The sequence below is a fragment of the Verticillium nonalfalfae genome (assembly GCF_003724135.2).
Source record: "Verticillium nonalfalfae strain VnAa140/NRRL 66861 chromosome Unknown scaffold_12, whole genome shotgun sequence".
NCBI lineage: Eukaryota > Fungi > Ascomycota > Sordariomycetes > Glomerellales > Plectosphaerellaceae > Verticillium > Verticillium nonalfalfae.
In genome coordinates, this window is record NW_021167237.1 from 206,443 (window position 1) to 232,600 (window position 26,158).

The 26,158-nt window shown below is 56.0% G+C and overlaps 8 protein-coding genes across 8 annotated transcripts; 4 read left to right on the top strand and 4 right to left on the bottom strand.

Moving 5' to 3' along the window:
• Positions 1-51: 51 nt before the first annotated feature.
• On the top strand, positions 52-2,260 carry D7B24_001105 (uncharacterized protein; the record flags this gene model as incomplete). The annotated part of the gene is made up of 2 exons (XM_028635350.1): positions 52-1,502; positions 1,573-2,260. 2 exons carry the CDS (start codon positions 52-54, stop codon positions 2,258-2,260), a joined length of 2,139 nt encoding a protein of 712 aa, XP_028498025.1.
• Positions 2,261-2,851: 591 nt separating this feature from the next.
• D7B24_001106 (uncharacterized protein) lies at positions 2,852-4,768 on the top strand (the record flags this gene model as incomplete). The annotated part of the gene is made up of 1 exon (XM_028635351.1): positions 2,852-4,768. One exon carries the CDS (start codon positions 2,852-2,854, stop codon positions 4,766-4,768), a length of 1,917 nt encoding a protein of 638 aa, XP_028498026.1.
• A 262-nt stretch (positions 4,769-5,030) lies between these two features.
• D7B24_001107 (uncharacterized protein) lies at positions 5,031-9,365 on the bottom strand (the record flags this gene model as incomplete). Its single annotated transcript, XM_028635352.1, has 3 exons — positions 5,031-7,574; positions 7,631-8,534; positions 8,587-9,365. The coding sequence occupies 3 exons, from the start codon at positions 9,363-9,365 to the stop codon at positions 5,031-5,033; spliced, it is 4,227 nt and encodes a 1,408-aa protein (XP_028498027.1).
• Positions 9,366-10,228: 863 nt separating this feature from the next.
• Positions 10,229-12,987, top strand: D7B24_001108 (uncharacterized protein; the record flags this gene model as incomplete). Its single annotated transcript, XM_028635353.1, has 5 exons — positions 10,229-10,478; positions 10,697-10,724; positions 10,984-11,815; positions 11,863-12,653; positions 12,714-12,987. The coding sequence occupies 5 exons, from the start codon at positions 10,229-10,231 to the stop codon at positions 12,985-12,987; spliced, it is 2,175 nt and encodes a 724-aa protein (XP_028498028.1).
• Positions 12,988-13,382: 395 nt separating this feature from the next.
• D7B24_001109 (uncharacterized protein) lies at positions 13,383-16,672 on the bottom strand (the record flags this gene model as incomplete). Its single annotated transcript, XM_028635354.1, has 3 exons — positions 13,383-15,351; positions 15,404-15,890; positions 15,946-16,672. The coding sequence occupies 3 exons, from the start codon at positions 16,670-16,672 to the stop codon at positions 13,383-13,385; spliced, it is 3,183 nt and encodes a 1,060-aa protein (XP_028498029.1).
• A 1,190-nt stretch (positions 16,673-17,862) lies between these two features.
• D7B24_001110 (uncharacterized protein) lies at positions 17,863-19,438 on the top strand (the record flags this gene model as incomplete). Its single annotated transcript, XM_028635355.1, has 6 exons — positions 17,863-18,061; positions 18,337-18,467; positions 18,680-18,709; positions 18,806-18,922; positions 19,050-19,227; positions 19,305-19,438. The coding sequence occupies 6 exons, from the start codon at positions 17,863-17,865 to the stop codon at positions 19,436-19,438; spliced, it is 789 nt and encodes a 262-aa protein (XP_028498030.1).
• A 2,193-nt stretch (positions 19,439-21,631) lies between these two features.
• D7B24_001111 (uncharacterized protein) lies at positions 21,632-22,326 on the bottom strand (the record flags this gene model as incomplete). Its single annotated transcript, XM_028635356.1, has 3 exons — positions 21,632-21,697; positions 21,753-21,819; positions 21,878-22,326. 3 exons carry the CDS (start codon positions 22,324-22,326, stop codon positions 21,632-21,634), a joined length of 582 nt encoding a protein of 193 aa, XP_028498031.1.
• Positions 22,327-24,142: 1,816 nt separating this feature from the next.
• Positions 24,143-24,778, bottom strand: D7B24_001112 (uncharacterized protein; the record flags this gene model as incomplete). The annotated part of the gene is made up of 1 exon (XM_028635357.1): positions 24,143-24,778. The coding sequence occupies one exon, from the start codon at positions 24,776-24,778 to the stop codon at positions 24,143-24,145; it is 636 nt and encodes a 211-aa protein (XP_028498032.1).
• Between the last annotated feature and the right edge of the window lie 1,380 nt (positions 24,779-26,158).

Genomic DNA, 26,158 nt, shown 5'->3' on the forward strand with positions numbered 1-26,158 from the left:
GCGCTCTTGTCATCCCTCGACTGACTCCCGACAGTGAACGACGTCGAACCAATGTCGGGCGACACGCCGGTGCTGCGAAGACCCAATGGCCGCCCCCAGGCGTGCGAGCCGTGCCGGAGACGCAAGGTGGCTTGCGACCATACGCATCCCGTCTGCCGCAGATGCCAGGCAGGCAAAAAGGCCAGTCAATGTGAGTACATCGTCGACACACGGACAGCGACTGCAAGCACCCACAGGGCCGGCAGCCCGCTGGCTCAAGCCGCCCCGCGAAGGAGATCCGCATCGCCTCCGGGCACCCGTCCGCCGCCGCCAGCAGCCCCAGCAAGACCGGAACCGTCGCCGGAGCGCCCGGAAACCGCAAGGCCAGAGAGTCCTCGGCATGTCGGAAGGGTGCTGCCGGGGCCGGGCTATCTGGGGTTCATGAGCTACTGCGACATTTACGACGAGACAGACCGAAGCCTGTCTCTCTTGCGCGGTGGTCCGGCGTCAGAAACGACGCCGACAGAGACGCGTGCTATAACGCCTCGGACTACCCCTGTGGTGCCGACGCTGTCCCGCAGAAGTCTCGAGACATGTTTGACCGTGCTCCGGCATGTGCCTACCCGCGCCGAGGCCCGCCGCTTGTTCGACGACGGCTGTACTGTGCTCGACTGTTGGGTCCGTCAGGTCACGCAGCGCGTCATGCTCTCCCTCTACGAGATTTTCGGTCATTGCCTTGGCGACAGCCGAAAAGAGACAGATCTGATCGACATGGCACATCTCCTCTCGCGCAACACCTCGGTCAGCCTGAGTGACAAGGAGGCCGATTCCGATGCGTGGATCCAGTCGTTTTCCGGCAGGAACCTGCGCTGGGACACCTTGGGTGTCATGTTTGTATACTGGGCGTTCGGCGGCAGGAGCAAGCGCTCGTTCCGTATGGAGAGCGGCGACCGTACCGAGGTGGCGGGCTCCGTGTTGACGCTGCAGCGGTGCATCGATCTCTGCGTCGAGCTCAGCCGCGGCGCGTCCGAGGGCAACATCCTCCTGCTCTACGTCTTGTACCAGCGCGCCGTGCTCGAGTCGATGATTGCCGGCGACGCCAGCCCCTCGGTATGGCGGTACCACGGTGAGGCAGCCGGCCTCATCATGTACCTCGGCATACACGCCGAGACGGCGAGAGATGCCTACGTGCCGACGCTTGCGGGCGAGCTGCGGCGCAGGCTGTGCGGTCTTATCATGACCATTGACAAGGTCGGCGCCATATTCACGGGGCGTCCACCTCTGATGAGCCGCCGCTACATCAGCACGCCGCTGCCGCTGGATCTTCGGAACGAGGACTTGATGGGCGGTCACGAGACGATGGTCAAGGCCATGGGGGCCCTCGATGAGAATGGTTGGAACACGTCTGGCGGCCCGTACCCAGCGACGGTCGTCCGGGCGAGAACGCTGCTGTCTTTGGTGAAGGATGAGATTATCGAGATTGCCCTGGGGAACGATCGCCAGGCGAGCGTTCAAGATTTACTGTGAGTTGCCGAAAAGCCGCACGACTGTGCCCCCGAAAGCCTTCCACCCATCTCTGACACTAGACGCCAGGGCCCTGAAAGCCCGCCAGGACAAGACGATGGCGGAGCTCCCCCAAGGTCTCAAGTACGATAAAGAAAACCTGACCGACTACGGAGTCGAACAGCCTATCGTCTTCACACGCCATGTGATACAGCTAGAACATCTGCAAGCTCATTTCCTCATCCAACGTCTCCTGATCCAGCGCGGCTACGACGGGCAAGCCGACCTCATTGCCATTTCGTTCGCCATGGTGTCGCTGACGGTCAAGTTCTGGACACACATGGATCGGTTCTCGCTGATGATTGGCGACTTTGAGTGGCTCGTCATGGCGTACGCTGCTCCATCGGGCGGCATTCTGTGCCAGGAGCTCCTCAAGCCCAGCGTGCGCCTGCCGAGCGTCGGAGACGAAACGGCGGCCTCGGGGGCGTCGGCAGACGACATGCTGCAGCTGCCGACGCGGTTCGCCATGATCGAGCACCTCTTCCTGCTGGTCGGGTTCCTCGACCGCGTATCGCCTTCGGCGCCCAACGGCGATCTCTGCCGCGATTGCAAGGTTGTCATCCGCCGGGTGCTGGAACAGAGCGTCGGCCAGCCGCCTGTCGCAGCCAGCGATGTCAGGGGGCTGGCGCCCTGGGACGTGGATCTGCAGCCGTCGGTGGATTTCAACTTTGAGCTGCTCGACACGTTTGACTGGATCCGCGCGGAAGCAGGCTGGTGACCAAGGGTGCCTCTGCAGAACAAATGGGTGGATGGGTGGATGGGTGAATGGATGGATGCAGAAACGAGAGGAACGAGGAAAAGGAAGGACAGACGCAGAAGGAGAAGGAGAGGAAGGAGGCAGGAGCGAAGGAGAGGAAAGAGGTAGGAGCGAAGGAGAGGAAGGAGGTAGGAGAAAAGGAGAGAAAAGAAGCAGGAGCGAAGGAGAGGAAAGAGGCAGGAGCGAAGGAGGAGAGAAGGCAAGGCTCACCGAAGACACACCGAGCTCACCTCCCACGTACCGGGCGCTCACGACATGGGCGCCAAGACAACATCGGAAATGAAAGGGCCAATGGAACGCCACACACGTGTAGCTGGCGCCCGCCTCCTGCATGCAGCAATTCCAAGATTGCGGTCTGGATCTGGCTTGGCTTTGCTTGGTGGAAGCTGGATCCTTGATCCTTCGACATTGGGCTCGATCTGTCCCGACGCCTTCTTTTCTTGCATCTCCTCCTTCTTCTTCCCCTCTCTCCTCCCCCCCCTCCGCGCTCTCCCCTTTCCGCCTAGCCTCTGCCATTTCCCAGTGCAGAGCAATGTCTTTGCTCAGGCGGCCATGATACGCGGCTTTCGACCACGAGTGGCCATTCTGGCCGCGGTCGCCATCCTCTTCTCCCTCATCCTCATTCTACTCGTGCTGCAGGATCGCGAAACCGGCTACCTCTACGCCCTCGTTCCTCCCGACCTTGGAAGCCAGCGCCACTATGGCAACGACTGGGCTGGCGCCGACGCCAACACCGATACCGACGCGGACGACGTCAACTCGACCCATCCCATCGACGAGCTCATCGAAGAGGCCCAGCTGCGTCACCGCCAGCTTCTCGGCAAGCAATCCCTGACCCTGCGCCAGGCCGCCTCGCGCTACCGCGAACGCCGCGGCCGGCACCCGCCGCCGGGCTTCGATGTCTGGTTCGCCGCCGCCACCGCCGCCAAGGCCGTCATCGTCGAGGAGTTCTTCGACCGCATACACCACGACATCAACCCCTTCTGGGGCGTCGACCCCGCCGAGATGCGTCGCCACGCCGCGCGGCAGCCGTTCATGATCCGCGTCCGCGGCGGCAAGACCGACACGGACACGGAGGGCGAGGAGCCGCCGTACCGCGTGCGGCAGTGGGCCAAGCTCGTCGCCGAGATGGAGCCGCACATTCCCGACCTCGACATGTTCGTCAACGTCATGGACGAGTCGCGCGTGCTCGTGCCGTGGGACACGATGCGCGGCTACATGGCCAAGGAGCAGCAGGGGCGGCGCCTCGTGCCCGTCGACGAGGCCGTGTCCGAGTACAGCGGCGTCGGCGACGCCGCCAGTGTCCAGGATCGGCACGACCCCCACTGGATCAGCGACGAGGTGACGAAGTACTGGGATCACCTGCGCGTCGCGTGCCCGCCCGACAGCCCCGGCCGCAACGTCACGGCGCTGCCCTCGTTCGACGTGCCCGTCGCGTACCCGGCGGCGGCGCCCGAGGCCTACACGTACAAGGGCTACGTGCGCAACGCGACGGCGGCGCAGGACCCCTGCCTGCAGCCGCACCTGCGCGGCCTGCACGGCACCTTTATCGAGAGCATCTCCATGTCGACGACGCACGAGCTGCTGCCCGTCTTCGCCGAGTCCAAGCTGCCGCAGAACAACGCCATGCTGGTGCCGGGCGCCGTCTACCTCGACGACGAGCGCGTCATGTACAGCGGCGGCGCCGCGCGCGGCGGGCCCTGGCACCGCAAGCGCAACGCCCTCATCTGGCGCGGCGTCTCCTCGGGTGCCCGCAACAAGCGCCACAACTGGTGGCACATTCACCGCTTCCGCTTCGTCCAGATGCTCAACGGCACGACCGTCGCCGCCGCCGAGGCCGGCGACGCCGCCCGCGCCAACACGTTCACCCTGCCGCCGCCAGGCGAGAAGAAGAAGAACGTCTACAACGTCGCCGCCCAGCGCGCCGGCCGCCTCGGCGCCTGGCTGCGCTCCTTCGCGGACGTCGCCTTCACCGACATCCTCTGCGACCCGCCCGACATGTACACGCACTGGTGGAAGGGCACGCTGCGCAAGAAGATCTGCACCATGGTCGAGCCCTACTACGGCGTCGCCGACGAGCTGCCCATGAAGAAGATGTACAACCACAAGTATTTGCCCGACATTGACGGCAACTCGTTCAGCGGCCGCTACCGCGCCTTTCTGCTGTCGTCGAGCATGCCCCTCAAATCGACCATCTACGCCGAGTGGCACGACGACCGCCTCGTGCCCTGGGTCCACTTTGTGCCCTTTGACAACACGTACGTGGACCTCTACGGCATCATGGACTACTTTCTGCGCGGCCGCGACGCCGCCGCCGAGCGCATCGCCACCGACGGCAAGCGCTGGGCCGAGACGGTCTTGCGCCGCGAAGACATGCGCCTCTACGTGTGGCGGCTGCTGCTGGAGTATGCGCGAGTCATGGATGACAATCGCGATCGCCTAGCGTTTGTGCAGGACTTGATTGATTAGATGACACGTCATGAAACGAATAATAGCTAGACGAATAGATACCCCAGCTTTCATGGTAAAATGCGATTATTTCCTTGCAGTGGCATGTGCACTGATATGCTCTATCCGATCTATAAAAAAACAGTTCTATGGGGGTAGCCAGGAATTGAAGATCAACAGGAAAAGAAATATGAGAAAGAGAAAAAAAAAACGCCGTGCACTCGTATACGAGTGTGTTGACTGGTAGACAGTGCAACAAGCCAGATGTCCAAGATTTCGAAGACTACTCAGCCTTCTTCGAAGCCTTGGTGCGCAGCTTCATCAGCAGGTACACCAATGCGTACGAGCTGAGGGCAAAAATGACCACAATGGCCGCATCGCGCCAGCCGTAGTAGTACTCCATTAGGTTCAACGTCCGCAGGTAATCGCTGCCATCTGAGTACTGGCAGATCCGGCACGCAGACGTCGCTTCCGGGTTAACCAGGTTGGCTGCGGAGCCCATACCCTGCAAATAGTCGGCAAGATAGTCGCCACAAGTCGTCCCATTAGGAGTGTCAAATAGCGCAAACTCGTGGTCTTTGCAGGTGACGTCCGTGCCCCAGACATCAAAGACGAGCATGCTGCCCATGAGGTAGTTGAAAGGGTTGAGCCAGTACATCCAGTACCTCCAGAACGTCTGGAGCTGTGAGTACGGCACGAGAACACCACAGAAACTGATGAGTGTACCCAGGATGATGGGGTTGACGAGCGAGGCGAAAACGGCATTGGGGGCGTAGGCAGCAACGAACTGACCGATACCAGTGTAAACAAACTCGTACATCAGCATGACGAAGAAAGTAGCGCCAGCGCGGTTCGAGTCGCCGGGAAAGCCGACAGTGTAGTACCAGCAGACGAAATAGCTGACGGCACAGATGCAGAGGTACGGGATCTCGGAAACGATCAAGCCCGTGACGAAAGCGATCCACGAGTACATCTTCGACTTCTTCTCGCGGGTTTCGAAAATATCTCGACGGTCTATAAAGAGAGGCTGCAACTGCGCCATGACGCCCGGCGCGACAAAAATAAAGTTGAAGATAGTGAAGAGACGTCCTGTCAGGTCGTTTACTGAGCTGCCGATCATCCAGAAGGAGAAGCCGTTGAAGAGGGCTCCGCCGATATGAAGTGCCAGTTTGTTGTTGACATAATCAACGTTGCGATACATGGCGACATTCATGCGGTGCGTGACAATTTTCGTTTGCTCCCACAGGGGTAGAGCAAACTCATGAGCTTCTTCAGTTGTACCAGGAGGTTTAGCTGCTGCTTCGGCGTTCATACGATCGAGCTCGTCAACAACAGCCGTGTGCTCAGGTGATGAGAGCCAGACCTCGTTCCAATCGCGACCCTGGGAGAGATGCCCCGAGACAACATCGATCATGTGTTCAGCCGGGTTGACCTCCTTGGGACACGGGGCACCGTGGCGACCAAAGTAGTCCTTGAGGGTGTTTCCATTGTCGCCAATGTCGCCGAAATAAACCGTCTTGCCACCCTTGGCCAAAAGGAGGAGTGTGTCAAATTCGGCAAATAGCTGAGCGGAAGGCTGGTGAATGGTAACGAGCACGGCCTGCCCAACATCGGCTAGCTTACGAAGGAAGCGAACAGTGCTATAGGCGGACTGTCCGTCTAGACCGGATGTTGGCTCGTCGAGGAAGATTAGAATGCTGGGCTTGGAAACAAGTTCAACGCCGATAGTGACTCGTTTCCTTTGTTCGACAGAGAGACCAGAACCGACGCGACCAATCAGAGTGTCAGCCAAGTCGTGAAGCTCAAGTAGATCGATAATGGTATCGACGTAGCGGAGTTTCTCTTCGCGAGGCACACTGCGATCCTGCCTGAGAAGAGCGGAGAATTCAAGAGCTTCGCGAACCGTGGCGTATGGCTCATGAACGTCGAGCTGCTCGCAGTATCCTGCAGAGCGTTGGAAGGAAATGGGTAGAGGACGCCCGTCCACCATGATGGACCCGTGAATCGTGCCGTCCGTCTTCCTCTGAGCTAGAACATCAAGTAGAGTAGTCTTACCAGCGCCCGAGCTTCCCATGAGTGCGCCGAGCATGCCTGGCTTGACCCAGCCCTGGACGTTGTCCAGAAGCTGCCTGTCGCCGCTAGGGGTTTTTACTGTGTAAGTGAGGTTCTTCCAGGTAAAGATGGATGTGTTGCGCATGAGATCGCTTGTTCCCTTTGCCTTTTCTGTCTTGGCGTTCGGGGTGGTGCTGGTCTCCACGTCAGTGGTCTCGGCTAGGGCTTCAAGATTCTGAGACTCCTCATCCTTCTTGAGGAGGTGCATGGATGTCTTGGCGTTCTCTCGGGGGATGACCAGAGACGGACCAGCTTCAGCAGATGGCCGCCATCGCATGGTCGCAGCGATGGTGATCACGACGAAGAGTACCCAAAACGCCCAGACCACGCCAAAGTTTCTCCAGATATGGCTATGGCTGTATGACAGGGCATCCAGATACTGCTCACCAGTAACGAATGTAGCGCCTTGCGTCGCTCCCAAAATACCAGCACACGACTGAAAGTTGCTGTCGGCGTAGCCCGGTCCATTGGGGATGAGGTTATTTCCGATACACGGGATGGTCTTGCCTTGGAATTCGTTGGCCATGAGGGCATCAAACCCATAGGAGAGGGGGTTAATCCAGAAGATCCAGATAAACCAGGGGTGCATCTGAGAATATTGGATCTGATAGCCGGCATAGAGAACTGTGGTCATGATTGCAAATCCAGAAACCTTGGAAGCAGCGTCGAAGTTGGGGAAGGAGGCACCAATAGCGCGGAAAAATGCAGTCATACACTGGATCCTGTCAGCAATGTGGCCCGGCGTTCAATAAGACACATATCAGCACTTACAAAGGTAATGGCGATTAGGATGACCCAGAATGTGAAGAAAGCCCCCGCAGAGCTTGTCAGTCCAACCATGAAGTACAGGACAACCGAGAAGACTGAAACTTGGAAGAAGATGACAGGTATATCGGCTGCAATTTGAGCGACGCAGAAAGCAGCGGGATGATACAGGGCGAACGATTTGTGTTTGATGAGGACGGGGCGACCAGCAAAAGAGCTCGTCACTTCGGCCATGGCGACTAGCGCATTGAACAGCAAGGCGAAGAAGACGGCACCTCCTTTCAAGAAAAGGCCACCCGAGTTGTTCGGGGCCATGTAGAAGAGCGAACCAGCCATCAAGGCCTGAATAAGGGTGGAAACTTGGGTGATGATGAAAGTTGCCTTGTCGCCCCAAAGGATCTGGTACTGACGAATAACGGCGGCTTTCACCTGGGTTGTGAAGCTGACCGTTAAAGGACTGCCCTTGGGGAGCTGGGGGTGCTTCTCGCCGACAACGCCTTCTTTGAACAGCCGGGTGTTCTCTCTGGCTTCCTCCGTATCCGGATAGTCATATTCTGCCACCATTTTTGGCTTGATCGCCGAATTGTCGTAGGCTTGCTGGACGGCGTCAGCTGTGCGGGGGAAATTTCGCTCAAAACCTGGTTTGATCTGGCGTTCCTTGGGCACAGTAACTCCTGTGAGAAAATCGCCAACGTTGGCACCGTCACGACAGATAAAGCCAAGCTCTTCCATGAATGATCGAGCTTCCTGTGTAGGCCCGTAGTAGATCTCCTTACCCCCGTCGAGTACGAGGACCTTGTCAAAAAGGTTGTAAATTCCGTTGCCGGCCTGATAGAGGGTCACAATCGATGCAAGGCCCAGCACGTCAGTCAACGCTCTGATGGCCTTCGTATATTCGAGGGCTCTTGGACTTTGTTAGTCATTGGTACACTGAACGGCAAGCAACTTTGACCATGACTTACGTGCTGGCATCAAGACCACGTGTGCTATTATCCCAACAATAGACCGAGCCCCTGGTGGCGAGGCATTCAATGATGGAAACTCGCTTCCGCTCTCCTCCAGACACGCCGCGGACGTACTCATTGCCAACCTTGGTATCGAACGTGTGCTGAATGCCCATGGACTGAAGAAGGAAGTCGCGAGTCTCAATGCGGAGTTCTTCGTCCGAAGCCACACCCTCGGGCAATTTGAACGGAATTTTCATGCGGCTGGCAAAGTCCATAGTCTGGCCGACGGTGAGGTCAGGGAAGAAGAGCTCTTCCTCGGTGTTCATGACAATCTGTCCCCTGTAGTGCTGAGCCTCGTCGGCAGTCATGGCGCCGTAGCGAACATCGCCGGTGACGGCCGCGTACCCACGCCGATGGTTGGCTAGGACGCTGAGGAGCGTGGTGCAGCCGGATCCTGGGCGGCCCAAAACGAGCAGCATCTCGCCAGGCTTCACACAGCCATGGCTCTCGGAGAGGATGGACTTCAGGGGTGGTTTGTGCCGGGACTCCTTGACAAGCTTCGGGATGTTGAACTGGCTGCCAAAGTTCTCGTGAATGGCGGCATCGGCGCTGACGGCCTGTACAGTGAGGTTGCTCCAGGTGATTCCGAGCTTACGAGGCGCGAAGCCCGATCGTTGGTCGCGCTCATGGATAGCCTCAACCTTGTGCTTGAGCCCCCAGGTCTGGTCGTTCTCCGGAACGGAGCCGAGTTCGATGGAGGGCTCCAGTGTGGCTAGTGTTGCTTCTGACTCCATTGTTGACTTGAAGAGGAGAACCAGGGTCTGACAGAGGTTTGCTGGCTCGAACTCTACATTTCACTCGACGGGGGCAAAAAGTGCGAGAACATGATATATACTGGAGGGCAAGCGGGCTTCGGGGTTCTCAAGGCACCGATCGAGCACCGATTCGAGTCGGACAACAAAGCGTCATGCCTTTGCGGTTTGAACGGAGGCACCATCAAGTGTTGCTGTCATAATTGAGCCGTGGATCCGCCCTTCGGAGGGCCGGACCCTGGCGAGTAAACACCATATGGCCCGCTGTTGAGGCTGCGTCTGGCATTTTGAGACCGCTTAGTCAACGAGAAAAATGCGTGGAGGGAGCGCCACGGCAAAGGTCAAGCACAGATTTCGCAGCATCGCGTCGGGTCTTCGGCCTCCAGTGGATATTCGCTGATGAACAAAGCAAGGTAAGCCTGCGCTCCTAGACGCAGGGACTCGTGTTTGGATGATGGTGTTTTGGGTTTGCATGTCAGGCTCGAGGCGGGACCGCGACTCTGGACCCTGTCAGAGGGCAAGCTAATACCACCTTCGTCCGTGGTGCAGGACGCAAAGTGCGCTGAGTCAGCGGGCAACCAGTGCTTGTCGTTGGCTCTTGCCCTTTCTCACCCTCTCTCACCCTCTCTTGCCCTGTCTCAGCCCAGTGTGGAGTTGACGCAATCGAGCAGGAACGTGCGGCGGGTTCGGATTTAACCCACCAAGAAGACCCCCCGAACCCACTGCAGCCGCGACCCAGAAAAAGCATGATGGGTATCTGCCGAGAAGGATCGCCCATCCGCTGATTCAGCGGTCGTGCCTTTAAGCCCCGTGGCTCCCGCCCTTCCAAGGGTGCGGCTGCCCGGATGTCCCGTCAGCTCCTGCTTTCACGACTTCACCGGCCGTGGTTCCTTCTGGCTCTGGATTGGGCTCAACGCAGCCAGCGTGACACATTTCACTCGTCCACGGCGAAATACCTCAAACCAGCCGCCGTGTCCACCTGGCACAGAGACGTCCCATTCCACTTGTCTTTCTACATTTCCGCGAGGGCGGGTTTCTTACATCGTCAACATGACCCGAAAGAAGAGGGCCTGCGATTCCTGTCATCGAAGGAAGGTCAGTCAATGCCTGCCTATACACAATCACTCATGCTCCACTCCACAGAGGGTTGCCATGGCCGATGGCTGCCTTGCATCCTGACCGTTCTGCGTCATGCCTCCTCTGTGCAGGGACCCATCTGTCTAACTTGCAGCAGATCCAGTGTGATGGTGTACTGCCTCAGTGCAATTTCTGCTTCCACAATGGTGTGACGTGCACCTTTAACCGCATCCTAGGAGCTAGGAAGCGAACCCCCAAACCAAGGTAGGTCGGGACCGGACTTTCAAGCACCCCGGCAGAGCTCATTGCCGACCTGTCTCAACCGAGGAGGGCGGGTCTCCGCCAATCAACCCGGGACCAGCGTCCCGGGCCATGTGCTGGGCGTCCCCCTCTTTCCCTGGCGTGGATAGTAATCCACCTGCATCTGACATGTATCGGACCCTGGATCGCCTGGTCGAATCAGTGCCGCGATCCCTCTTCGTTAATCTCTTGGCCGATCGCGCTGACCCGTCTCACTTGTCAGTGGAAACTCAGACAAAGATCTAGCCAGACGCATCGAGCGCATCGAGCTTGCTCTCGATGCTGCTCAGAAGAACTTGGCAGTGAGGATACTCGAGTCAAGGGAGGCTGACGGTTCGGAAACGACCTCACCCAGCGCCTCGTCGTATCATCCGAACGGTCAGACAGGGGATTCGGCCACCGCGAGCAACAATGGTGCCACCCCTAACGGTCATAAGGACACTGGCGAGGGCCTTTCGCCTGCCACAACAACAAGAAAAGCACGCTCTGCCGGCCGGCCAAAGAGCAGCAACTTTGGTACTCTTCACTTTGCTGGCTTTCACGTAGGAGAGATTAGCTCCTGCAATGGCATCCCCTTCTTTTCTCCCAACGGCCAAAACTGGATCCGATCCCGCACGGGTCAAGACCCTACCTTTGAGAAGCTGCTCGCTACTGGCCCCCCTTGGCACAGCACCAAGGAAAACCACGCTCCCTTGAGTCCCGAAGATCATGCCTGTACAACGACGTGGGAATTACCGGATAAGACGCTCGTCGAGAGCTGCGTCCATGCGTACTGCTCTTCCTCGTTCGGCCATGCCTTTCCTATTGTTCAGCCAGACGAGTTCCAGCTCACTCTCGATCTTGCATACGAAGACGAGGGCAGTCCTCTGACTATAGAAGCAACCAGCGCCAAGGCATGTCTGTTTGCTTTCATGACATTTGTTCACCAGAGCCGCATGGAACATGTTGGCGAGATCGGTATTGACGGCCAGTTATACATGAGAAAAGCCTGGCAGCTCATTCCCCAGATCATGCATCAAGTGGATGTACCGAGCTTCCAGACCCTGTTCATGCTTGTATGTCTACTGCCTCGAACGTTTGGATGTTTTCTAACCCTGCCCAGTGCATGTCTAGCATGTTTATGGGCGACTTTCAACGAGGGTCGGTCGTCCACGCTCTCGCATGTCGTATACTCTTTATGCTCGGTGGTCATGCGCAGCCCAGCCAACGTTCAACAACCAACAATGCGTTCTACCGCGCGGAACGCAATACATGGCTTGAAAGCCATCTCAGGCAGATGTTTTGGATGTCGTACACCCTTGATAAAGAGGTTTCTGTTCGCACGGGACTGCCTCCGTCGATTGAGGATGATTACTGCGATCTCACCCTTCCACAGGCCCATCGAGATCCACTGCTCATGGTCAGAGACGGTTCCGGGTTCCTCAGTGACACGAATTCTGCCCCGCGTGCCTGGCTGGGAACGTTCCCCACTACACTGCCGGGTGATCTAACTCTGACCATCATCAAGTCAAAAACCTACAGAGTATTATATTCAACGGCGGCCCTTAGAAAGTCAGATGCTGAGCTCCTCCGCGACATTCGCGAGCTTGACGAAGAGCTTGAGAGGTGGCGGTGTTCTGTTCCACTACCCTTCCGACCGGCCCTCGCCTTCTCCGACGATACAGCCTCCTCCATTGACAAGGATATGGACAGCCACATCATAATGAAGAAAAGTATCATCCACTTCGAGTATCATTACCTCTCAGCCGCCATTCATAGGGCAAGTGGGCGATGTTCTGTTTGGGCAGGGGGTGAAGGAGTCAGTTCGAGTGTCGCCATCACCGTGCAAGCCAGCCGTTCGACACTGGTCTATCTCCGTGCTGCAGTTGATGGCATTGTCGAGACTGCATTTTGGTATGAGATGGCTCATGACCCATTCCGTGACTGATCTTTGCATGTGCTCACATTTAGCAGGCTCGTCGTCTTCTATCCCATGTCGGCAACGCTAACACTGTTCTGCAACATTCTACTCGACCCATGCGACGCCCAAGCCGAAGACGATTTAGATCTATTATGCACAATACCAAGCCTCATCATGAGCATGAAAAGGAGCCCCCTGACAGCTAAAGAACAAGCCTATTTCCAGGAGGTGAATGAGTTCTTTGCCGAATTGACACGCCTGGCGAGATGCGCCATTGACCGCATCAGTCCCATGCGGGACGCAGAAGCTGCTATGCAGCTAGATTAGATGCAGTTGTGGTAATCCAATGTGACGATACGCGCGATGACGTTCCGGCTAGCGACTTACGATCTGGCTACACTGGCGTTTAAAGAGGGGGATGAAACACGATGTAGTTGTTATATCTGATAGACGGCCGTAACTCAAACTTTGATCTTGTGCCGAAACGCCTCTCTGCACTGAAATTATTCTTGAACGAGAATCCTCGACGGCACTTTGTCTCATGAACCAACGACTAGGTCCATGTGTCCAGCCGGAGGGTATCTCACGGTGACCCGCACATAACATGTTCGTTCTGGTTAATCTGGAGGGATTTACCCTGATTGCAAAGATGGACTAGTACGTAACTTTTTCATATTCATATTCCACACACAACAAACACTGCAGAGGACCGCTACTAGCTACTACGAGTCCCAGATGGGCCCAAATGCAGGCACTCCACGGCTCTCCATCTGGTACACAAATTTGCTCGTCGTTGGTCCGTTGGAGATGATGGCGACGCACTCGGCCCCGCTCTCCACATAGAGCTGGTACGCAAGCTTGACGAGGTCCGGCCGTCCGCGCTCGTCCGTGTCCCAGATGAGCGCGTTGGGGTCGGCCGCGAGGATGGTATCCATGATGCCCTGGCCGTAAGTGCTGAGGGGGTTCTTGGTGCTCCAGAGGACGCGGGCGGGGACGCGCCGCTCCATGAGCACGGGCAGGCAGGGGCCGATGCCGGAGCCGGTGCTGACGAGGACCATCTTCTTGAAGAGGGGCGCGACGGCGAGGACGCCCGAGGCCGGCGTGCCGCGGGTCCAGATGGACGTCGGCGGGTTCTCAATGATGCGCTTCGTCCAGTCGCCCGCCTTGGAGACGACGATGCTGAAGCCCTTGCCGCTGGGCTCCGGGATGGCGGCGAAGGCGTGCCACTCCACGAGCGGCTTGTCGGTGATGCGGACGCCCTTGGAGGTGCAGGGAGCCGGCGTGCTAAAGTCAAAGTGCAGTCGCACGGCGTGCTTGGAGAGCGGCTCCGGGCGGACGGGGACGCGACGCAGGCGCATCCATGGGAGCGCGATGCTGAGGGTGGCCAGCCCGACAAGGTACACCGACGGCGTGCGCGCGAGGGTGGCGCCGAGGGGCTGGGAAGGGGAGGCGATGGACTGGGCGGACAGCACGAGATGCGCCCACACGAGGCCGACGGAGGTCCATCCGGCAAAGCGATGGGTCCACTCGAACTGGTCATGCATCTTGGCACGAATGGTCGGGTACGCCATGACGAGAATGGCAATGAGCAGGAAGAGGACGAGGTAGGTCAGTACGAGCGTCGGAACGTTCACATTGTACACGGGGGACTTGGAGATGAAACTGCCTGTGGCGGCGAAGGCGTAGATGATCCACCAGACCGAGGCGGAGACGGCGCAGCCAGAGTGAACGCCGCCGTTGTGGTAGACCCGGGCAAAGTGCCGCCGGACGCCCAGCGGGAAAGACGTTGGCACGCGAGAGCAAACCCGGAAGATGAAATTGATGACGTAGTCCTGGCGCAGGAGAACGGCACCGAGAAGGTTGGCGCCGACGGCTGTTGCAATCTTGTCCAGAGGTAGCGCAAAGTTGTCGGCGCGGCTCCCAAACAGCATCCAAAGGAAGACGGAGAAGTTGGCGATGAAAATGGTGCCGAACAGCTTGCGATACGCCGACAGTCCGCGGTGACGAAGCCATCGCCAGCCGTGGAAGCCCTTCTTTTGGGGGAGCTCGTAGTCTTTGGGCTCGGGCTCACCGTCGACAATCTCGACACCTTTTTCGAGGTTCAGTTGGCATTCAGAGCCGACAAGAGTTGTGGGAGACCAGTGGCTTGAATCAGGCGATGGTAGGCTGCCAGCCGATGCAGCATGCGTCAGCGCCCGAGTAGGGATGGTCAGGGGAGTGGGGGCGAGACCATAGAGGCCTGTCGACGAAACATCGCGGACCTTGGGAATGATGGCCACAGCCGAAGAGATTGGGGAAAGTTCGGGAGAAGGCTCTGGTGTAGGAAGAGGATCTCCCATTGCGATGGACTTTAGGACACGCTTGTCAACCTTGCCGTTGGGTGTCAAGGCAATGGCAGGCAGGAACTTCCAGATAGTTGGTACGGCGTAGAAGGGCAGACCATGGCCGACAGTCTTCTTGAGCTCTGCCTCGTCGATAGGCCGCGGTGCTGAGTAGAAGCCCCAGAGTTTCTCGCCAATCTTCAGAGCACAGCCCTTGATGACAGACGGACACTTTTCAATGGCTCTGGAGACTCCGTCAAGCTCAACACGAAAGCCCGCGATCTTGACCTGGTCGTCCTTGCGGCCGAGAGGCTCGAGGCTGCCGTTTTCCAGCCAGCGAGCGAGATCGCCAGTGTTGAACATCATACGGCTAAGTGGAGATCAGCAATCATGACACCGTCATGGTCAGGTACTCAACTCACCCGCTGTTGGTAAACTTGTCCGGCTTGTATCTCTCACCGGTGAGCTCGGGAAGATTCAGATATCCCTTTGAAACACCAGGGCCACCGGCCCACATAACACCAGGCTGTCCGATGGGTATGGGGTTCTCGTTCTCATCGAGGATGTAGATATTTGTGTTGGGGTTTGGTCGGCCAATCGACAACACAGCACCTGGCCTGTGACGATGAGCCGTGTTAAGGATGGTGATCTCAGTCGGTCCGCAAACGTTCCAGAACTTGACGTATGGCGCCCACTTCTCCGCCAGCGCGACTGGGCATGGCTCGCCACCGACAGCGATGGTGCGGATGTTGGGGAAGTCTTCACGATCCGGCATGTGCTTGAGAACTACAGACGGAGTGGCGATGACTGTGTCAACGCGACGCAGACAGTCATGCCACAGATCGTCGCCGCTGCCTCGAATATGGAGTGTGCCGCCGTTCATCATAGTTCCCAGAATCTCCCATGCACCTGAAGCTGTCAGCGGTCCTGATTACGGCAGTAGTATAGTGAGATTTGGACATACACATATCGAAAGCGACGTTGAGCTGTTGGGCGACTTGAGAGCCAACCTTGATGCCGAGCTTCGATGGTTCGGCAAGCAGACTGTTGGTTACGCCTCTATGTCGGACATCGACACCCTTTGGCCGGCCAGTAGTGCCAGATGTGTAGATGACATAGACACCATCGCTCGGCAGCACCTCGACGCTGGGGTTTGAGGTGCATCCAGTGCTCCAAAGACGGCTGTTGGCGCCGAGAGCCAGGACCTTAACGTCTGCTTCCTTTTCCGCTGGAATGCATGCAGAAGCCTTGGCCTCGAACTTGGGGGTGCAGAGGACAATGCGCGCCCCAGAGTCGGCAATGTCATATGCTAGAGTGTCTTCGGGGATGATGGCACCATCTAGGGGCACATACTGACCGCCGGCCTTGAGCACGGCGAAGATGAAGACGACCATCTCAATGCACCGAGAGTATACGAGAACGACCCTCTCGCCCCTCTTCATGCCGTAGGTATTGCGAAGCTCGTTAGCGAGCATATTCGCTCGTCGATTGAGCTCGCGGTATGTGATCTCGGTATCATCAAAGTGGCGGACGGCTGTGACATCTGGGTTCTCGGCAACGATGGCCTCGAAGGCATGGTGGACAACGCCATATGCGATGGACGCCCTCTCACCCCGGCCGAAGGTGTTAAACAGGACGCGGTCTGCTAGGGACAGATCCTCGAGGCTGTGGAACGAAGCATTGGAAGACATGATGGGCCTGAAAGCTACCGCCCGGGTGCTTACTAAAACGAAGAAGCAAGGCCAACGAGCAGAAAAGAGATCGACTGTCGACCACGCATCATGGGGCTCAGGTATCGTGGGTCTGGACGGCTTATAAGCCCGTTCCGTGGCGGCCTCAAGCTACGGTTCCATATCGGCATGAACCAGTCAACTACCTGACCAACCTGCTGCATGCCCACATGTCACAAACACAAAAAGAGAAGCCCGTGTCGGCCAAGTCTGGCCGACGACGGGGGAACTGATTATCGCGCGCCGGTTCCAGGGGCGGAGTCGGCAACGCCGCTGGCTCTCATGGAAGCAGCCATCTAGGCAGACGTGCAAGCAGGAAAGCACAGCACCTGGGGGCTCTGCCTTGGAACATGCCGTCGGCCGTCGAGCTGTGAACGGCATTGATCAACGGTTGAGACGGTTCTCGACGGCGTCCAGAAGCCCCGTCTTGTTCTGGTGCGAAACACATGCCTCTCCGCTTTACCTGCCCAATGTGGGCACATAATCTGCAGTGTAACTAGGGTTATCGCCTCGCTGATCGAAACGTGGGTTACCAACCTGGGACAAATCGAGCGCGGAAGTGCGACATCAAGACCCGCCAAAGGTGCAACGTTTTGAGTTCGAGCATTGCCGAAGACAGGTTTATCGCGCTCGTATTGGCGATCAACATGATGGATCTCATTCATGTCAGGGCTCTAGAGACAGGGGTTCCCGGCGATTCTTCAGCGGCGCATGTACAGTTGGGGAAGCTCGCCGATGCGGGGGCGACATGACTCGAGCACCTATAAGGGCGATCAGGGTCTTAGCATGCACACGGTTGCTCACTGTTGCCTCTGAAGAGTGGGGAGGCTTGAGTGCCCATCATCTCAACTTGCATCGTCTGGTGGCGGATGTCCCCACGCCTCGAAACCTGGCATGTGCTGGCCTTTGTGCCTTGAGACGATGGTTTCGAAATTACTAAGAGCTTGCTAACTGTCGAGGCGTGTGCCCCGCCTCGCCTCGCCTCCCATTGCATTGCATGTGCGTTGGTGCGGTGCTCTACCCATCTATCACTTTGCTGTCACCTTCCCACATATCAACAGCTCTTTTAAGCAGGGAACCTCCCCGGCCATCAAAAATACTGCCTGGTAACAAGTCAGTCATACCATTGGGTCCGGCACACTATCAACATCATGGACAGTCTCAAGAACATCAAGGTCGCCGTCGACAGCCAAAAGGGCGTGGCGCTGGTGCGCTTCGACCGGCCTGCAAAGCGTAACGCCTTCTCCCAGGCCATGATTGGGGAGATGGTGTCGGTCCTTCACCATCTCGATGCTCTTGACACAGTCCGCGCGGTCGTCCTCACCGGAGGTCCAGATGGTCCTTTCTGTGGTGCGTATCCTTTCTCTGCTTTCTGTTCCCCCTCTCACCCTTTCCCACTACTCCTTTTCTCAGGAACGCAAAAATCAGCCATGTTGCAGGTGATTCGGAGTTGGCTCCGTTCCAAGTTCGTGGGCCAAGACTCTGAGACCCCGGCATGTGGGTGACACGTTGGCGTCGCCGACTGCACGCGACAAACTGTGCCGTGGCAGCACAGCTCCCCATCTCCACACATCATGAGGACCCCACACGCGTCTTCCAGGGGCTAACATGCAACAATATGGCAGCTGGCATGGATCTCAACGAGCTCGTGCAGATTACTACCTCATCGGCCCACAAGAGAGCTTTCCTCAAGGATCTCACTGACGCCTTTGCTGGGTTCTCAAAGCCCGTCATTGCTGCCGTCATTGGATTTGCTGTAGGTCCAAGCCCTTGCCTGTCCGGCCGGCACAGACCTTCCCCTTCTTTCGAGTCCAGACCGAGTTGTGTCACAGCACTGCAACGCGACCCAGAAAACGCGGCCTGCGACGTTGCGTTTCGACAGTCTGGCTCAGTCCACGCCTTTTCGGATATGTGCCCCGATCATGTGTTTATCCGTCTCTTCCTGGTGCTGATTATCATTCTCTGCAGCTTGGCGGAGGTTGCGAGATCGCTCTCGCGGTATGTACCTGTCCCCATGTCTCATTCTTATTCTCTCCCTTGCACACTGAGCAAGCGGGAACCAAGCGCTGATCCCCCTCGGCGCCCGCCCTGCAGTGCGACATTATTTACGCTGCCGAAGACGCCACCTTTGGTCTTCCCGAAATTAAAATCGGTACAATCCCCGGAGCCGGCGGAACACAACGGCTGGCCCGTGCTCTGGGCAAACACAAGGTGTGCTAACCCTACCCTGATCCGAATCCGAGACGTGGTACTCCGTCCAGGCTTGTCGGAAATACGATACACAGCCGTTGCTTCATGACGAATTGGCTGACTCTCCCTCTCTCGCCATCGACGCCAGGCCATGGAGTTTGTCCTCACCGGCGACTCTGCCTCCGGGGCTGAGTTTGAGCGACTCGGTGTTGTCAACAAGGCGTTCCCCCGAGATCAGGTCATCTCTGCTGCGACCAGCCTCGCAGAGCGCATCGCCTTGATGTCTGGGCCTGTTGTTCAGGTCGCCAAGAAGGCCGTTCTGACTGGTAAGTGGCCCATTCGGCGCAGCAAGCATGCATCTTGCCAGCTTGGTGATGATGACTGATTCGTGGTGGCTTTTTAGTGGAGAACAGTCATCTGGACGCGGGCATGGCGACGGAGAAGATGCTTTACTACTCCACGTTTGGCCTGTCGGACTTCAAAGAAGGCCAAACGGCTTTCTTGCAGAAGAGGAAGCCTAACTTCACGCATGAATAGTGAGGACGAGGATGACGAGTAATGAACTGACTCAGGTGGTAAGCTGTAGTGGGAGCATAAATCCGATGAATAGAATCCCTGTCTGCACGTTCCCGTTCTTGGCGATTTTTCCTCAGCTACCAACCTTTCATGACAGGGTCAGCCCTGGGTGCTCCCTTCTGTGGCTTCCTGCGGGAGAGCCACGCTCAACTCAAAGTCGTGCATCAAAAAACCGGCAAAGGCGTTGTAAAGAGTATTCGGACCGGCCGATTCCTCATAATACTGCCGAGTTCGGCACCTCGGTAATCCGCAGAACGCGAGTTCGTCGTTCTGCCTGAGCAGTGTACCGAGCATTCGACCGAGAAGACTGCGATTCATCCTGCAAGTCTCCTCTCGGAATGCGGGGTGCTGGCAAAGGCGCTGGAGAGGGCGTTTCTTCTGATCGAGACCGGGCAAACCTGTGGATCTCTCTGCAGTCGAAAATTCGAGGCCTCACTGACCCTGGCTGGCGTCTATGCGACCGAGGGCCCAGGCCCTTACTCATACGCATCTGTGGCGTCTGTCATCATCACTTCAGTGTCGCCCAAGTCTTGGTCATCATGGTGTTTAGGATGTGTGGTAAAATGATGCGTGTTAGTGCTGCAATTATGTGACTTTGGGTATTACTTCTCAGTCCGCATTGAGAGCAACGCTTCAGGCAGGTCCCTCTGTTTCAATAGGCAATGCGCCTTCGACTCCTACAGGCCAAGATTATCTTGCATAGTGATAAATGGGGCGCTTCGACGTAGAATGGACAGATGTGATAGACACCTTCCCTCATTGTCAAATGGCCCACTTAAGTCATGAGACTTTCCCTATCTACACACCTACGCTGATAGTATTTGCATTGTGTCTCTCAGATGCCGTTAAGACAAGGGCTACATGGCGCAATCACCGCCTAGCGGCTGGCCACAGCTCAAAGCACTCTGATGAACATTTGTTGGCAGGCTCTTGCATCCATGACGTTCATGCGATAAACGAGACAATGGAAAAAAGAGGAAGCATTCTTTTGTGAGACTACCAGCAATGCCTTTGAGCGGTTTCATAAAGATAAGTTCGGATGCTTTCACCACGCTCTGGTAAAATAGCATCGTCAAAAGCAGGCGAACGTCTGCTGAACCGCCCTAGGTGAAATTTCACTTTGTACAACAGAAACTTGTGGATTGGTTTGAGGAACTAGAGCTTGTGGCGGATGGCAACTCTCTCATAGCTCAAGGTGCAGCTATCGTATCTTTTTACCCTGATGAAGCTTTCGCGAACTGCAAGACACCATCGATGATTCTTACTACTCGCCATGGTGTGATTGAGCGTGAGCACGCAATGCATTACGATTGCTGTCGTGATCTAACATAACCTTGAACATATCTTGCATATCTTGGTATCATGAATTGGCAAACTAGCAAATTTCGTTGCCATCGACCTTTCAAAAAGAGGAATCATGGCTATTCGTGTCAGGTCAGAATCTCGGTGCCTCGTCTGTTGACCAAAGGAACTTGGCATTTAGCTCGAGCCGAGTCGTTGTGTGATCTCAAGACAGATACTGCTCGAGGCTTACCCAAGCACCCCCGCATCTGCTGCTTTATTGTGAGTTCCATCATATTTCGATATCTTATGTTGAATAATCCTGGACAGGAGTGCTATACTTATGGAACTTGCGTATCATGTCTTCACAAACCGATTACTTGGCAATCATCAAGGATCAAGGTCGATCATTAGAAAATTCGATACATGGCACTATGCGAAGATTGAATCACGAATATGTCAGGTTCTGGAATATTGTCGATTTTTCATTCTTTATGGAAGGCTGAATGCAATCATGATACGAGACTACGAGTTTCTCGAAGAAGCTTGAGTCCTTCTGGCGACGACGCCGCAAGACCTTTTGCAAAGCAAATCTCGTACCAGGAAGGATACTTTCTCCCGTATCGCAGAAGTCATGCTGTTCGGGGTGGATGGAATTGAGTCTATTGAGTCTAGAAATGAATGTTGAGCTCTGGTGGCATTCCCAAATTGTGTGCTGCTTCGTGTCTCGGCCAGAAAAATAGTGATCCAGACTCATTTCAACAGTGCTCGGGAGATTCCAGCCAATAGGGCCTTCTACGATGCACGTTTTACTATTGAGTTCTTTCGTAAACCACACTCCCCTCGTCGTTCATATCGTTACTTGAATTGGCCTTAGTTACAAGTGAGATCACCAGTGGCCTTGTCAAAGGAACACCTGTCTGTGTAGGTGTATGAAAGCTAGGAGCTAATCAGTATCTGCCATACCGTCGATTATACAGATAGGTCTACTTACGTTGATGAAACCTCCATCGCCGTGAGTGTAGAACTGGTTGGGTGCCACAAGGTACATGCAGTCATAGCTGGGAGTCATATCAGTTTGTGTACTAAAATGAGGCTGATAAGAAAATCACAACTTACTCCGTGTGGAGGATGCCAGAGCTGAACTCTACACTGTTCAAGCCGTCGATGTTCTCAGGGTTGGCAACCGCGTAACCCTTGTTGTAGCACGCGGCGGCAACGAAACGTGACGGGTCGGGGTTGTTGTTCATCATAGAATCAGTTGTCTGCTGTGTGAAGGCCTCGCGCCCCTTGTCGAAGCTGATAACATCGCCTATGAAAGCAGCGGCTGCCTTGACAGCTTCTGTAACCACGGCAGTGATGGCAGCGGTGCCTGCCGTCGTCAGAATGAGGACGGTGACCGGCTCGCGCTTATGAATGGTTCGCTCAATGACAGCGCGAGAGCCATCGGCTTGGCGGTCACTAAGACTTGCAGTGGTAAGGGTAGGCGCCTGGTCCAGAGACGGCACTGCAGCACCATTGACAACAGAGGAGCCCAAGAGAGCGATGATGTAGGCAGCGGAACGCATCTTGATGTTGGAATTCGTCGGCTGTTTGAGGGTTGAATGATTGAAATAGGGCGTGAGCGAGACTTGAGAGCTTTGCAAAAGAGCGTAGAGTAAAAAGGAAGGACTGATGTGAAAGAATGTTGTGAGGTTGAGAGAATGTGACAAGGAGACTAGAATGAGCGGCGTCGTCTATTGTTTAAATGCTTCGCAATTGCTAAGTCACGTAATGAGAGTGCTTCAAGCGATTCATGTCCTCTAGCCATGATAAGCCACAGCAATGAATAGACGTGCGTTCATCGCGAGAGGACCTATTATTGAATCCCTGCAAGGAAGCTCACAGACCGTTAACCTACCTACGGAATGGCCGTCGCTGATCAAGGCACCCGCTCGTAAGCGCCAAGAGCTGTGCGGCCCGAAGATTTCTGTGCTTCCTACTCTTTGAACGGTCACCTGAAGTCAGCGGGCTGATCAAGCAGAGCTATAGCATGATGCATAAGATCTACAAGTTCCCCAAAGCACGTCCGGCCGTCTTGGCGTCCGCCACAGACCATGGGAGCTCTGGGCACAGGTTTCACACACAGATGCTGAACAGACATAAATATTGTATTGGGGTAGTCGCATCCGTGCGTTCCATCGAATATGGAGATACTAGAGCTTCTGACAGGCCACGAATGGGGCGGGCCGCTCACATAGGTGAACTGTCTAGTTTCAGCCTCCATATAGTCATGCTAGGCACAGCAGCAGCAAGACGTATACTTTGACCGAGAGCTTCCCATAGACTCACCAGCTTTCCTCAGTTTTGCTCAGTATATCAACCTTAGGGCTGAACTGAGCTTTCGCAACCGGTTCACACCTTCAAGTGAAGCGATCGCCCCAGTTCGTCTTGCATGCCCTCGTCGCCCCACATTGTGTGACGATCAGACGAAAGGATAGCTGACTGACTCTTTCAGATGGCATAGCCAACATCAGCTGACGCCATCTGGGGTCGGGTATGCCCGAGCGATTCCCTACTTGAAACATGAGAATACAGGGTCTCCAAACTCTAATCCGTCACGCTAACTGACTTCAGGCAAGCACCCAACGGTATAGGTAATGAGGCCCTTATGCGCTCGACAGAATGAATCGAACGATTCGCGAAAGATGCCGAGGAAAGCGCGGCTATACCTCTTCGAGTCGAGGAATCGTCGAGCTAGCGTCTTGGTAGGATCTTGCCCAGGATACACAGCTTTTGCGGGCGCCCCGGATCTAAAAGACTAGCAATCTATCTCTATCTAAAAGGCAGGGGCAACGCGAAGACCGTGGCGGCTCTTCAGAGAAGAGCCTCAGAAGCCAAGACAGCCGGACAAGGTTGTGCATTGTTAACACGGTCGACAGCGTCGTCAGCCTTCTTGGCGCACTACCGACCATTCCGACAAGCTCACCATCTGATAGTATTGTTCACAGACTGCAGCACACGTCACTTTCACCAGGCATATGAGACTCACTTCCAACCCAGTATGCTCAACAGTTGAACGGTATGGACTGTTAGCTAGGGTTCGCGATAAGATTTCAGGACTTGTGATTACGAAGGAGATGGTGAGCCGGAGATGGCTGGAGAACTCAGGATCACGGTTCGTCACATGTCGTCAGATTGTCACAGTTCACGAGTTCGGCCGAAACAATTGCAATTGACTAAGATACCAAGAGAATGAAGGAGACGAAGTAAAAACAGCAGCAAACTCTCCCACCCCAGAATAAGAGAAGAGAGGAAAAGAATGAGAGAAAACACGCGAGGGCACAGCCCCATTTTTGCCGCTCTGCCCAAACCATTGTGAGCGTAAGGCTGCGAGCCAGTGCCTCACTCCTCATCGTCATCAGTGAGCTCGGGGATGACCTGGCCCTCGATATCGGGATCGACATCGTTGGCGTCAAAGTACTCAAACTCCTCCTCGGCCTCCTCAGTCTCGGCGCGCTTGACGATGCTCTCATCCTCAACGGCCTCGAGGTCACGGCGGCCAAACCGGCGGACGGCAACGTAGTAGATGTCCGCGTAGCGGCGGCACCTGACGCCCTGGAAGGCCAAGAGGCCCTTGAAGCCGGAGCAGTACTTGTACAGATCCTTCTTGAACTGGTCGTCGATGCGCTTCTTCATGGCCGAGGTGTAGCGCCTCTGCGCCTTGGTGTTGCGGTAGCCAAAGTCGTGGCGTTGGCAGGCGGGCTTGAAGTTGAACATGGCTGGGCGGTCGGGAGCGCTTGTGCAGCCGTCGGAGTCCCACCGGCAGCGCTTGGGGTCCTTGGCCTTGCGGGCCTTGAGGAAGACGGGAATTGTGGTCTTGAAGATGAGCCTGTCGACAGCGGCGACACTGCAGACGACAGCGCGGCTCTCGAGAGTTGAGAGGGTGATGGAGGCATCGGTCTCCATGGGCGAGGAGGTCGGCATGGCGGAGGAGAAGGCCGCGAGAAGGGCAACGGAGGCAGCAAAGACGTTCTTCATTTTGAAGGTGTTGAGGAAGCGGAGAAGAGAGTTGAAAGTTGTGGGGTGTTGATGGTATGATGTGGAGTGACTTGAGATGTCTGAGTGGATGAGTGCTGATGAGATGATGTTACAAATGTGTGGATGAACATCCCTTCTTATAGACGTTTGCTTGCGAGTAATCGTCTCCCAAAACCATGTAATCCTTCATCTTGACATCTCTGAGATGTGTGACTCTGCCTTGCCGTCAGCTTGGCATTGCAATAGCGTTGAGATCAAAATATCTCGAGCCTAATCTCGGGGTGGGCAAGTCAGCCTGGCATGGGTTGCTGCAGGCTTGGAACAAATCACAGTTGACAGTTTCCATTATTGCCCTTGTCGAATCGTTGGATAACTCAGAGCTGAATTCGAACGTCGTCAGATTAGTGCAAGTCTGCCCGTTCTCACGATGCAAGCGCCATGTCTTTGCGGTAAAGCTCGAAAGCGCTTGCATTGATGGTAAGGTAAATTTTGACTGACCAGGTGAACATGGTGGACCAGGCTATCTAGGGAAGGACTAGCCCATACAAATGGAATATTCGTGCCCAGAACGGCATCTCCTCCGGTAAGGCGGTCACAAAAGCTTATTTCGATGTCCGTCTTACAATGCTGTGGCTGCTTGGGGGCTGTTCAGCCCAGACATTCCCATGCTGCATACCCGATCCTGGGACCCCAATTTCGACACGTGTGTGAGCTCTTGACCAAATATTGACACGGACACAGTCGTTGTCATCAATCCTGAGAATCGAATTTACCGTTTCAGTTTGCCGCAGAATTTCCTCATCGTGACATTGGCTTCTCTTGTTCTGAGGTGGTACTTTTGCATGTGTGCCTCTTTGAAAGACTGGTCCTGGAAATGCTGTGAAGCCATCGAGGCGTCGCCGTGGCCAATGCACCAGGCACCACCATGCAAGGTCCCGCAGCCAGGCGACCGATGCCAACTGCGGGGTGTCCATCATGAGCCTGTTCCTGTCACGCACTCACATGGCGGGTCGATCTGGCTGAATCCGCCTCGTCCAGAGCCCGTCACTGCAGTTCGACAAAGCGCTAGATCGCGAGGCGCGGGCTTATAGTATTGGCCAGTAATGCGCCTCGCCCTACTGCACGGTTGTCCGCCTTACCCGCTTTGGGGGCTGGAATCGAGAAGCGTGCTGGGAAGTGGGAGTCGGGGTAAAGCGTAAGCCGGCGTCTTCAGGTGTGAAGCAGGGGTAGACATCGCTTCTGCACAGCCGCCTGTTCGCGTCGTCCATTGGTCAAAGGGTTGAGAGAGAATTTGCTGCGTAACACCTGTCTGCGCAAGGCGCATATTGGCTTGGTTCTAGATTGCATGTGAAGAGCAAATTCAGGCGAGGCAGATAGTAT